Here is a 14,245-nt window from a genome sequence, read left to right as displayed (position 1 = left end):
CTAAACTTAATCGCGTTCGGTTGTGTGTGCCTGCATGGATTTAAATTTTCTTACGAACACTTAGGCAGGCATACACAATGAATTTCCATGTTTCGGTGGTGGGTATGAAAAGATGAAATTATTTTTACACATATAGGTATATTAAACATTTATTTCATTTTCGTGTGTGTTGTTGTTGTGTCTCTTCGTTTCATTTTTTATATACATATGAATTTTTTTTTTTTTTGTTTGTTTTTCTTAATTCTCTCTCTCTCTCTCTCTCTCTGTCTCTTCCCAACTGTAACATAAATGGTGCAATTTTAAGTTTTCAAAACAAAAAAAAAAAAACATCATTATATCCACGTTGGCAATAAAAGCATAAAGATAAACATAATCAGTGAAAGCAATAGTCAATCTTACTATATAGTAGCAACATCCAAAGAGAAATTGTTGTTGTATTAAAAAACCCAAAAATAAAAACAAAAAAAAAAAAAAAATACAAAATACAAAATACAAAAAGACTTTAAAGCAAATATTATGGATCGAAGTATGGACTCGATTGGCAGCTGTTCGCTAGATGTTGATGCCGAATCAACGGATATTTCAGGTACAGGTATCAACGCATTAAAAAAAAAATAAAATAAAATAATACAAAAACTTTACTCACTACTACTGTTCAAAGAAAATCGCAAAACAATTGTATATAAAAGTTTACATTTTTTTTTTTTTTTTTTGTATTAAAATGAAAAAGTTTTCCTTTTTTCTGCTATTTAATCAAAACAAATTCAATTCCAGCCTCGCTTCTTTATTTGAAATGTATATACACCTCAAGCCTTTTTTCCTTTTATTGATTTATTTATTTATTTTTTATTTTTATTTTTTTCCTATTTTACTCTTACCTCTATCCTCCTATATGGCAGGACAACTGCAATGTGTGTAAAGAAAATTAAAATTTTTTTCTCGTTTTTCTTCTGAATACTAACCAACGTTCTTATGGATTTTTTTCTTTGTTGTTATTATTTGTTAAATGTTAATAAACTCAATTCAATTTCTATTCTCTAAGGGAACATATTTTTTCTGGGAATTACTTTAAAATTATTTTCTAAGCTATACACACCATATATAAAGAGTTTATGTTAATGCATATATAAAAATAATCCGAAATCCATTTTTGTTCATTATTAGCATACATTTTTTTTAGTTTACTTGATTACTTTACTTAAAGAGATGATAATTGCACTTTAGGATTTTTAAGTACTCTTAACACCTAAGAAGAGACGTAGTATACCAAAATCCACGATTAAATACGTTACAATACGAAATAAGACGTTACAGGGGAAGGACACGAGAAAGTGTTTCGATCCGAAACATTTTCAATATCGTTGAGTCAAAAAAAAAGATCCCCGTATAAAATTCCATCAAAATCTTGCATAAATTGCAACGTGTAGGCCAAACAAGAATACAAGTCGATAAGCGGAGAGACGAGCTCAGATCAAAACTTGGATGTGTCAAAGTCTATCAAAATATCTACAAAATTTTGCGATCTTGACATTGAACGGAAGAAAGTGTTTCTGTATTAGACGGTGTAAGAAAGATGGGTCTGTTTCAAGTCCGCCCGAGTGTCGGCCACGTCCGCACCAATTTTTTTCTCTTTGTGGTACAAGGGCTATGTTATAACGACACACTTAATGCTTATCACTAAAGGTGATTATTTTTCGATCTTGTTTTTCATACATAGAAGGGGAATGAGAGGTGTATCGCATATCACTTATGAATCGCTTATCCGTAAGATAATGTTTTGCATTCTCGATGAACATAAATCATATTTGGGAAATGTGACTTTGGCTCTGAATTCATCTTAGGAAAGCTTATCTCATTCTCTGCGCTAATTTTAGAAAAGCTTCTTCTCTACATAAAGCACGTTACTGGAAACTTAAATCACACAGCTAAAGCTATTTTGGTTTGCCTAGATTTTGAAAAATGAAGGCTTTTCCTTTTCACATTGAAGACCGTATTATTATATCTGTTACCGGTGGACGGGAAATACGGCTTACAAAATAGATACTTTTGGCTCTTATCTACCAACTCTTTTTGTACGAAGTAGATACATTCCTTATAAAGCAGCGCAAAAAAAATCGTGTGAAAAAGTAGATGCGATATGTGGTAAATTTAGGTTAAGTTCCAAAACCTTAAAAAATCGTACAAGATGAAAAAAGTAAAGATTTTCCCATAAAAACCGTCCAAAACAGTAATAATGAAATTTCCTATTAATTATTTATAAAACAAAAACCATTCATTTTTCTTATATGACTCGAAATTATATACGAATAATAATTGATTTCGCTACTTGGTAATAACAAGCATATACGTTTGTTACGGGCTGGACCATTAACCAATGAACACTAACTTTTAGAACTTTATGGAAATTATTTATTGCAACCTATCAGCTCAACACTTTAAGACGAGATGCCTAGCTCAAGTTGCAGTTTGACGAGATAAGTACAAAAATGATACGGGTATTCCTCCGAGCAGATTAAATCACTAAGAAAACTTTCCCGAAAATTCAAGTTGGAGTAAAAAATTTGTGTAGAAAAAATGTTTTGGTTCTTATTGGTAAACCGTGTTATTTGAAGATTGGGTAAAAAAACGTGTGAAAAAAGAGTTGGGTGTATATCCATTATTTATTCGGATAAGATTCGAAGTCGATGCTGGCCCGGGATATCAAAAGACAATAACCGCGATATAGGACTTGCAGTTGTCAGCATTTATAAGCCTAAAGCTAAGTTGGATTGGATTGATCAGTAGATCCGTGTACTTAGGTATGTAGTGAAACGGTGTCGTGTCCGAACTGGTTATCTGTAAGGCTTTAAGAAAGGTAATTAACAGCAACCAGTTAAAAGGAGCTCCGATCAGCCTGTTCGCATATCTGCCTAATCAATTCTAATTCTATCAAATACCTTAACGTCCTGGGAAAGTAGGTAGAAAAAGTGGGCGAACAGTGCACTTAAGCCACACTACACTACATGCATTATAAAGTTATACTTTGAAGGATCAGAAAGAAGCTTAATGCAATCATAATCAGTTCTGTTGATATCCACATATAAATGGTACGTATCGAAAAAATTATTCTCAAGCTAAATATCTGAACCCGTTGTTAATATTTGCACAAAGGACGGAGGGGAAGGAAGCGATAAGTAATTTGGAAATTCGATTCGCACATGAAATTCGTCAGTATTTGAAGTTAGCTTTAGAACTTAGCCTAATGGATTATGGATTATATTTTATAAATATAAAATTGGGTCTTTAAAGAGGTTATGGTTCTTATTATTTCATTAATTTATTTTGTCTTTTGTTCTTTTCGTTAAGCACTTTTTTCTTTTAATTTAATTTTTAATTTCCTTCAAAAAATTATTTACAGTTTTTTTAATGCAATTTTATTGAAATTTTCCTTCAGATACCAGTGGCAGTTTAAATTTTCCCACACCCATCTCCATTAAAGATATAACTCGCGAATTTACTAATAATATACGTGAACGTTGTTCAGTACAAACGGTTAAGAATACTACCGCTTATGTGGATCCAACTACCGGTCAAGTGTGTATAGCTTTAACTCAACCGCCCACCATTACGAATAACAATATTGATAACTCGGAATTAACCTATAAAACGATCGTTACACCACAAACACCTGATAACGGCAGTTACGAAAAGAAACCGAGCTATTTGAATTTGGCATGTTGCGTTAACGGTTACTCGAATATTACGACATACGATTCGAAAATCCGCCAAGACATTAATAAATCGCGTGAAGTCTCGCCTATAAGGCCATCCTCGAGCAGTTTACAGTATTGCAAGAAAAATAATTGTTTAGCTCCCCCTATACTTTTAACCATGCCGAATGTAAATCCTAAGTCGCCGCAATCACACCTGACATCACCTAAAAGTAATAGCAATAATAGCGGCATTAAATATATCAGAGGTGACAACAACAATCATACAGAGAATGGTGAGAGTCAAAAAGAATGTCCAAAGTTAAGTTTTATACAGCAACGTGTCGAGCGTTTATATGGGCCGGGAGCATTGGCTCCAGGCTTTTACAGTCCCAAAAAGAAAGAAAGTGCATCGATAAATGGCAGTGAGTCGACGGAAGGCCTAGCGATCACGACTACGGCTACGACAGAGTTAGCTCGTAAATTTCAAGAATTATCGCCCAGCAAAGACTATAATCAATTTCGTAAGAAATTTGAATTCAGCGGGAGATCCGCCAATTTACCGACTAATCCTACTCCAATAGGAAATGAAAATAATCAATTGGAGGGAAACAACAATGTTGATTTGCCCTGTTTAAGACATTTAAGTCAAGAGTTTCGAGCTCAATTACCCACAATATCGCCAAAAAGAAATTACTTGCAACGTATTTCAACCAGCGTAGTAGAGCAAGAGTATAATCGACAAAATTTAAATGGCGATGATGATGCTGCGACGCAAAAGCAACAACACGACGTGAAATTATTAATAAATGTACAAAACAGAAAATCATCAAACGAGAGAGATGAAGTAGATCATGAAAGATGCGTGCAAATAGAATCACAGTTTCATTCACCTGAAACGAAAAATGTAATTACTAAAGCTGAAAATAAAATGCAAAAAGCAACAACAAATGGCTTTTCTGAGACGGGTAAAGATGGTCATTACTTTTTGCAACAGCTTAAAATGGAACAAGCTCGCTTACTGAACATGGCCAGCGAGGCAGAAAAATGTATGGAGACTTTAAAGGTATGCATTAAGGTGATATGTTAAGAGAGAGAGAATGACGTCACTTTCGCTTACGTTTTTGTAATCTCTTAGCATAATTCTGAAGTAAGCGAAGATGTAATGGGATTTTTGCGTTCCGCTTCTGGTAAAGCTAGACTGCTAGTATCACAAAAAATGAAACAATTTGAAGGTAAGCGGGAATGTGTGTATTTTCTTATTCTTTTTTTTTCATTCCAACATAAAACAAAAATTGTTCTTTGTTTTTGTTTTTTGTTTGTTTCTTAAAGGCTTGTGCCACAAAAATTTGAAAAATTCTTCGGATGATAAGTTTCCTACCACATTGGATGATTTGCAAGGATTCTGGGACATGGTTTATCTGCAAATCGATCATGTAGATTCGTTATTTAACGAAATAGAAGAGCTAAAGCAGAATGGTTGGAAGGTTTGTAGAAAATCTTATTTATTCGGCTCTTATATATTCGACTCTATTCGGCTTATTGACGGCTAACGGAAAGCTATCTGTCAAAGTTTTATAAACTGGGAATTAATTAGGTTTTAAAAGAATAGGTTTATTACATGTGATAATTTCCAAAAAGAAGTAGTGAAACAATGCTTTGTCGATGCGTTTTGGATCTCTATTATGATTTGCAGTGATCACATCTGTACCATGTGCACTGCTCCATTATCAGTCAATCACCAAAACTTGAAGACATACTTTTCAAGTAGTTCATTATATAATTGTTCCACGCTATTATGCCTTACATCATACGTGTCACAAGAGTATATTAAGTTTTTGCGGACGTACTTGAGATAAATCCAACTTTTATTATACCGATCGATTCAGAAAGTGCTTGTCTCTCCGTCTTGTTTTCTTGTGCTCAACCTACGAGTCATAATTTGCCGATATTTTGGTGAAATTGGATACGTTAGCATGTTTTGGCCAAACGGCAAAAGCTATTGAAAATGATTCGTATCCGACTACGTTTCCAATCACTTCCCGTATAACATCGTACTGCAAAAGGTTGTCATATGAATAACTGTATTAAGCGAAGTGGTGGTCCGTATTCCATTAGTCCTTATACCTGTTTTTCGTCTTGTATAACTTGATAGATCAATCTGATGGTTGCAAGTCACTTAATCTGCTATAATAATTTGCAAAAAAATGTGCTGCTTCTCGCCATTTTTTCACCTTAACTATTATCCATTACTACGTTTTTCTCAGCGCAGTCACTCGGTGAAGATTGAATACTCAATTGATAACCAACTAAGTCTAAGTTCCAGCATTGCATCAACTTTTCACCTTAAATAATATCTACTGGCATTATTTTCATCTTCTTTTTGATCCCTTCCATTACACTATATTTTAAATTGTTCTCTGTAGTTATAGAATGGATTGCCCCATTTAATTAAATTCTTCCCAAGTTTGCTTACTAATAGTCTGCATAGTAGGAGGAATATTTCTTGGTTCTATAGACTTTTTATTTTTTACAAAAATAATGAATTTACTTAACCTGCTCGTTTACAATCAAGCACATTTTTGGCAGCAGAGATTTTACCGTTTAGATATCAAAGGATCCACTGAGAACCAAATAGTAGTGTCCAGCATGTAGTAGTGTCCATTTGAATTTGGTGCAGTTCAATTTCGATGATCGAAAGGTGCAGCATTTCCCATAGTAAACTGTGAGGCTGGACGGATGACGATGATGTATGATCGTAGTTTTATCCTTTGGTAACTTTTAAATAAAGATGGTATCAAAGAAGCTCGAATCTTCAAAGTTTCAACAAATATCGTTGTTAAACTTTTTGAAGTAACAGCAAAAGTTTGCTGGATCACACTTTCTATTCACTAATTGCACCTATGATTTCATAACACAAAGCGTTGCCCAGTTCAGTAAGCTAGTAGATTTAACTCAAGTTTACTTGATTCATTTCGATTGTCATAATAATTAGTCTCCTATTTCTACATCCTAGAAACCTAAAGAATTGAAGACCAGTGTCAATAGAACGCCAAGAACTGTGAAGACACCATTAAGCAAAAATCGTAATAGCTCCACGAATAGTATCAACAGCACTCCATCGGTAGCAGCCGTTAAACGTGAAGTACAACGCAAGAAATTGCAAGAAATTAAGCGACGCAATCGTGAAGCTATGGCTGGTTCGAATACTGTAACTGGTGAAGACAGTGATGTTACTATTGATGTTGTTGTACAAACTCCTAAAAAACTCGATGGTAAAAGAATCAGACCGGAACTCAGTTAAAAATGCCAATGAACAAAATAATAATAAAAAAAAAAAACTCTTTTTGGGATACGCTGTATAAAAAATGACATTAAAAATACTCGAGACTCACTCATAAATGAAATCCGTTCTCCTGATATAAAACTTAAATTAAACAACAGTGACTACGTTATACTAACTTGTCCTTCTTCTCTTAGTCTCTCCGCCTTCCTCTCTCTCTCTCTCTCTCTCTCTCTTTACTTAAAAGCTAAACTAGTCCTGACATTAATTAGATAATAAAAAAACAAAAGGGAAAATAAAAAAAAAAAGAAATATTTAAACAAAGCTCTAAGGAAATTAAATAAATAAAAAAATAAATAATAACTTTAGACAGATGCAAAACCGAATCGTGCTAAACTTTTCGAAAGGAAAAATTTTTTCCCAAATTTATAGCTAAATTGAATCTATACACATAACCAAGTTTATCAAGAATGAAATTTAAAAAAAAAATATTTTTTTTTTGAAGCAAAATAATCAAATCAAATGACTTAAAGCAATTGGTGTAGTATTTAAAATGAGTATAATTGTATTTTGCAAATATATTATATAATCAGTCTAGGTGTGTGTATCAGTTTAAGCCAACGTAAAACGAACTTATATAGAAGGCCTTCTGTTTTCTTAAATATTAAAAAGCAATCAAAATAAATAATGTGCATGATTGGAAAAGAAAAAAAATTCTAATTTCCATTTAAGAAAAACATTTAACTTTTGAGAGTACAACTAGTATTTGCCAGAATCTTTGTGAGCAAAAAGTATTGATTTCGATTTTTTACAATCTTAAAGCATTTCTCTTTTTCTCTCTTTTCTCTCTGCTTCGTATTTTTTTTTTTTTTTTCATTTTCATATATACTAAATTTTTGTCTTTAACACCCTCGTCATCTTTCACACTCCATAATGTACAAATTAAAAATTATCTTGCTCGATTCAGTTTTGATCTCTGTTGTATAATTTGACACAAAAAAAAAAAAATTCTTTTTGATTGTATTTTGTATTTGTTTTGATAAGTAAGAAAAAAAAAAATCCTTTAACAATTTGTTAATGTGGAAATTTAAAGTCTAACTTTCATGACTTATGTAAAAAAATAAAAGGAAAAAAAAAAACACATGAAGGTATTTATATTTTTCTTTTTACACAAAATTCATAGCAAAAAAAAGACATTTTTTTAAATATATTTATAATGTAATTCGCAAACTTTTTTTCTTTTTCCAAAATATATTTTGATGTAATAATTATTTAATTTCAAAACACGAAAGAAACATAATTAAAAAAAAAAAATTATATAACAACTGGCAATTTTTCTTACCTGCTGTTTATCTATTATTGCATTTAAAAAAAAAAGAAATATTTTTTTCATTTTAAAACACATGTTATACATAAAAGCGTAAAGTTCTTTATTCAAATTTATATTGTTTTTATTTTTTGCAATAGCTAAAAAAAAGTGAAAAACTTTGCAAAAAAAAAAAAAATGTTAAATTATGAAAAAACATTAGTTTAATAAAAGGTTATTATATTTTATTTAATTCTAAATAAAATATTTCTTATTTCAGTAAAAAGAAAAAAAAGGATCAGATATGACGTCGCTTTTGTAGATGGGACAATAAAATAAACGATCGCCGCTCAAGTATCTTTTAACAGCAACAACTTGTCGTATTAAAGTTCGAAAATTAAAAATTTCATATGAATTTCTCAGTTCAGGCATTTTGATAAAGACTTGCGAACGTAATAAAATACATTTCTGCCTTTATTTCTCGAAAACAAGGCTGGTTGTACAGCGTACAGAAATAGTTTTGTGCATGTCAGAACTTGTATTTGGTTAAATGATTCTCTAAAAAAGAATTACTGCTCGTTTGGTGCAAAGAAAACACGTCTAATGTTCCTAAAGGACACTTGCCATTCCAAAAATAAGTTTTGTGGGAGATGTGTTGCCTGAAATTGTCGTTTTTGATTATGAGATGGGTCTGACAAATACGGCGCAATCAGTAGACGCTCTCAGCCCAAGTTGAAGGTTGCTTCTTGGGTTCCAGCCATTTTAAGATAGAATAAAATGTCGTGCCGTAAATCACAACCATCCCTTCACCCTTTGATATACACTGGAGCGCGGGTTACAAGCAACTGAATCCCAATGTTTGAGATTTGTCTACGCAAAATTTCGGAGGAAATGACGTTTCGGACGTTTAAATACGTTTTGTATCCAGGACTTGTTCACATTCCTAGTAAGCGATTCATTGCAGATCTAAACGAGCGCAGGTGTTTTACAAAGAGATCTCAGAAAAACACCACAGGCTTAGCTAAGAAATTTAAAAAATTCTTCGATTTATTTAGCAATTTTGCACTTTATTTTTTATTTGCTCAAAGTTCTTTGTTCGACTTGTAAAATGGTTTTGCTGATGCAGGAAACCGTTAGTTGGTTTTTTCCTTTACAAGGTTAATAAAAAAAGTATCATGTGTTGAGAGAATAGAAAGAAAACAGAGTTGCTTTTAATAAATTGCAATGCTTCGAATGAAAATTTCGTTAAATTTCATAATTATTCGCTATTTGAGCTTATTCAGACTATTCGTTGTTAATATAACACAAATAATATTTAAATCTGCGAGTTGATGTACATGATTTCGGTTTGGACGGTTTGGATGTGATGGTTAATAAAATATTGTAACATCTCGTCGGAGTTTCAGTCCTTTACAACAACCGTTCAACGATAATGTAATCTCCAAAAGCAAGCTTGCCTTTGGCTTATATTGCGGAATTCGCTTACTACAATAAACCGCAAAGTCTCGTGACCTTATTCTCCAAGACTCTTCATGTTATTGATGAAATAAGAGCAGATTTATGTGGAAAAGTGGCAATAATTGATATTCTAGAACTGAGATTTTACAAAAATTCAGAATCGATTATTTACATGAGACCATTTTTAAATGAAAATGATGGTATGGATCAATTTTTAAAATAAAAGAAAATTCTTGATGATGTCTACTTTTTATTACAAATTAAAACAAATAAAAACACTATAATAGGACATGGTTCTTCATTAGGCGAAAATAAGTTAGTGCACCAAATTTCATCCAAAATCTAGAAAATCGCGGCCTGAACACAAGAAAGTAAGGCGGATAGATGAGCACAGGGACATAAATGCTTAAATCGATTCAGAACCCTGAACACTCCCATGAACCACTGATTAGATGATTCTATATGCTAGAGGCTGCAAAGTGTAAACTGAGAAATTTTGTCTTTGTTTTTTTTTTGAAAGAACTTTTTATTAGTCACTTATTCTCTTTACGTAATATTTAAAATAAAATTCGTTCGCTTATTGGGGATTCCTTCTTATGAAAATTCTTACATGCAGGAAGTTCTGAGAGACAGTACAATGTTATCCAAATTTCGCATATCAAGTGAATACTTTAAATGATTATTTGGAACCAATTTTTCAGATGCAAATCGTTTCGGAAGTAGAATGCTAGAGGGGTTGGTCACCGGGCAAAGGATTGGGTGTGAACGAGGATGGCACCCAGGATTTCGTAAGGCCATGGTACAAACTAGACAACAGACAGTTATTATTTATTATTATTATTATTATAAATTTAGCCAGAGAATAAATTCTAAGACTAAAGTCTTAAAGCACTAGCATCTAGGGCTATCGGCTTTTATTAAAAAACTCTACCGCACTTGAGGTTTGAACCCACGACTATTGAGTTGCTAGTCGAGACTCTTGCCTACTCGGCCACTCAGGCGGATGGCAGTTAATTCCGGCTCCTTTTTAGCTTCAGGCGTTGGTGTGTTTTTTGTGCTTCTAGCAGTGGAGAATATAGTTTTAATGCTCTCAAGAGAATGGAATACAAATTTCTCACTTTAACAGAATCCAAGCGTTGCAATTTATTCAAAACAACTCTGTGCTCTCCCCATTCTCCACACATAGTACTTTTTTTCATAAACCATGTAAAGGAAAATAACAGCTAACCGCTTTTAGCGAAATATTAAAGCCATTTTACCAGTGCATAAACAGCTTGGTGAAAAATTGAAATCGGGTGAAAAGTTGCAAAAAATTAAAATATTTTTTAAATAAAATTTTCTAAATTGAAGAAATTTGGTAAAATTGTGAAAACATAAATAAATAGTTTAGTCGCTAAATTGAAGAAACTGCACAAATTGAACAAATTAAAAGTGAGTATAAAACTAATTTACACAATCTATATATATTGTATTGAAATGGAGACCCATCTAAGAATCGTATAGTTTGCCCAGAAATTCTTTCGGTGTATCTTCAGTTCCTAGCAATTATTATATGTGTATTTCTTTTTGAAAATCTAGTTTTATCTAGTTTGATTCACTGCGCTAGTAAGTGAACGAATAAACGAATGAGTGAGGGAGTGAATGCATGCGTAGGTGAACGAATTAATTGATTAGTCAAATAATGAATGAATTGTAGAACGAATGAAGTCAACAGAATGGAAAAGTTGATTAAAGATCTGCATCTCCTTTGATATAAGTTAGGAATTTCTAACCTCCGCACAAATCTGCTGAATATTGTATATCTATTGTACAGCTGCGTTATTCATATTGGCGCAATTTTGACAACAAGAGTGTGCTCCGCCATATTAATTTATATTACGTACGCCATTGTTTGTTTAGAGCCTTTGCGCTTTTTTTTTTTTTTTTTGGATAAAGCAAAGTATGCGTAATAGATGCGCAAATATATCAAGTACTGTTCTTGCACGCAGGATCGTGTGGAAAATGGATAAAATCGGTCAAACAACACGGCCACACTACAACATAATCTGAGATCAACCATATAAAAACAATAGTTTGTGCTTATTACTCATAGGATATACAAGAACAAATGCTCAAAATTATTCTATACATTTCTAACATGAAAATATATTATGCATCCACGAATGCGTTAATTTTAAAAAAAATATAATGAACACCACCAATTGGATAAAGTTATTCATTCGGCATTCCCGTGTTGGAATTAGCTCCTGGACAGTAAATTAAAATTATTGTTATGCTTTATATTAAAAATATTTCCATGTTCTCGCGAGACACATTAAATTAAAGAAGAAATTTTTGCTAATTGCAATTTACTAAGAAAAACTCTTTTTTTTATATAACTTCTTCAAAACAAATATGTAAATAACGTTTAATGCAAATAAAATATACAGCAGTCTTGATTTATTACACATAGTAGGTTTTTGAGCACTCTAAGAAACTCTTTCGAAACACCATTCCGCTTAAAAAACATAGCAAGTTCTCATTTAGCAGAATTGTTTAGGTATTTTTCCACCACTCATTCATTTAGCAAAATTGTTTAGGTTGTTTATTGTTGCTGATACATATACAAAAAAAAAAAAGAAGAAAATATATGTATAATGAGAAAACACAACCGCATACGCAACAAAAGCTGCTTCTGTTCATTTTCATCGAAAAGTTGATGTAACGAGAACGGGTGGAAAATTGGGCTTTCTCTCCTCCATTACCGAGAACGCATTACCCGTCTCACGCATCAATTTTAACTGCCTATGTTTCAGTGTGGACGCGTCAGTGATTCCCGGGTGGATGTATTGCGTTTGCCGGCGTTATTTGGCTGTATATTCAAAGCGAGTATATTAACTCTTAAAATGCGACGACGTCGCTTATCTCCTAATTAGTTTTCTGGTTCTAAATTCATAAATACTTGGACATTCGACGTAGAACCATGACCGGAACGATTATTAAGGAAACCTGGTATGTGTTGCACAAACAAAACGATGGCGAGTGAAACAAAAAGAGCAGAAAAAATAAAATATAATTTATAGTTTATACAACACAATGGTTAGATAAAGTTCTTAAGAAACTTTGAATTAAATGAAAAATACGCATAAAAAACTTACCTTAAGTGCATGTCTCTTTTCTAAAAGCATTTAACCTAATGCGCATTACTAACTACATATAACTTACATATTTCCTTCCTTCCTTCATTCAAGGAAATTCATTTTTTTTAAGAGCAAACAATTTATTTTTTTTGTTTTTTTTTTAAGCAGTAACAGTATTACTGTTATAGCAAAATTGTAACGATTCTCTTTTTTAATTGGGAATTTTTGTTGAGCATCAAAATTGCTTGCATTGTATATAATATAAACTGCAAAAATTATTTAAAGTTTACATATTTGTAGGTTTTGTTGTTAATAACCACATATTTACGGAAAGCGTTAAGTGATTTTTACAATTGTAAAACTGCAACATTTTAACATTAACTACTTTCTCTTAAGACAATTGCTCAGACTTGCGATAGTATTATTATTATTATTATTAATTTCGCCAGAGAAACAAATTCTAAGATTAAACTCTTAAAAGCACTAGCATCTAAGGCTATCGGCTTTTATTAAAAATTCTACCGCACTTGAGATTCGAACCCACGACCATTGACTTGCTAGCTTGCTAGTCGAGATTCCTCGCCTTCGGCTACTCAGAATTTTTCTTTCCTTACCAAGACAACACGTAAAATGTCTAAAAGAGGTGAATTTCCGTAAAATATTAGTCTTAGCGAATCCTTAATTTATGAATATGCTCTTATAATGTTTAGTGATTGAGAAAAAAAATATTAGTGTAATGAACATAATGATATTAATACATTTACGCTTTTCTTACGGCATTGCGGTATAGGACGTTGTGGAACCGCGGAAGGACAATTTCGCATATCGTTTAGCTTATTGTAGGCGCTGTGATGATCTGCGCTGACAATATTGGTATTATTTCCTAAAGCTTAAGAAAGTGTAAAATCAATTTGTTTAAAAAAATGTTTACAGCCGCAAAAAATCTATACGTAATTGCTGAGCACGGAATTCATGATCGCTTGAATCATTTACCAGCTGCTGGCGTCGGTGGTATATTTGCGGCCATTGCCAAAATGGGTAGACCTGAGTTGAGGAAAAAGGTACGTGCAGTGAATAAACTTAAAAATATCTCAGAATTGTATGGAATTTTGCGAAAAGGCGGCCCATTTTAAAACAGTTCGCGTGCGGTTCGCGTTTCCTCTCTTGTTAAACATTTTCAAAACTTAAAGCTTTGCTTTTTCATTAGTGGCTACGTTGCCCCTTTTACTTTGATTTTAAAAAACACTAAGCAAAGCTGCAATTGCCAAAGAACTATTCAAATTTTTATTGAGCAAAAACCTTTTCTTCCCCTACTTATTCATTTAGCAGAATTGTTGAGGTATTTTTGCAACACTTATTCTCATTTAATAGAATTGTCGCGGTTTTTTCC

At 32.5% G+C, this 14,245-nt stretch overlaps 2 protein-coding genes across 5 annotated transcripts in view; both read left to right on the top strand.

Moving 5' to 3' along the window:
- Positions 1-7,031, top strand: part of LOC119636069 — a 16,165-nt gene extending 9,134 nt beyond the window's left edge. For 3 of the 4 annotated variants that reach the window (XM_038031159.1, XM_038031161.1, XM_038031160.1), the window contains 5 exons: positions 305-586; positions 3,434-4,755; positions 4,828-4,924; positions 5,022-5,176; positions 6,706-7,031. In XM_038031159.1, the coding sequence (XP_037887087.1) occupies positions 517-586; positions 3,434-4,755; positions 4,828-4,924; positions 5,022-5,176; positions 6,706-6,993 (1,932 nt within the window). In that variant the 5' untranslated portion in view covers positions 305-516 and the 3' untranslated portion in view covers positions 6,994-7,031. The remainder of the gene's footprint in view (positions 1-304; positions 587-3,433; positions 4,756-4,827; positions 4,925-5,021; positions 5,177-6,705) is intronic. The other variant, XM_038031162.1, reaches the window with a different exon arrangement.
- The window catches only part of LOC119636074 (60S ribosomal protein L23), a 48,149-nt gene that overhangs the window by 32,457 nt on the left and 1,447 nt on the right, over positions 1-14,245 (top strand). Inside the window, exon 3 of the mRNA XM_038031168.1 lies at positions 13,789-13,916. Coding sequence (XP_037887096.1) covers positions 13,789-13,916 — 128 coding nt within the window. The remainder of the gene's footprint in view (positions 1-13,788; positions 13,917-14,245) is intronic.

Source organism: Glossina fuscipes, unplaced genomic scaffold (genome assembly GCF_014805625.2).
Source record: "Glossina fuscipes isolate IAEA_lab_2018 unplaced genomic scaffold, Yale_Gfus_2 27, whole genome shotgun sequence".
Classification (NCBI taxonomy): Eukaryota; Metazoa; Arthropoda; class Insecta; order Diptera; family Glossinidae; genus Glossina; species Glossina fuscipes.
This window is presented reverse-complemented; position numbering and strand designations above follow the sequence as displayed.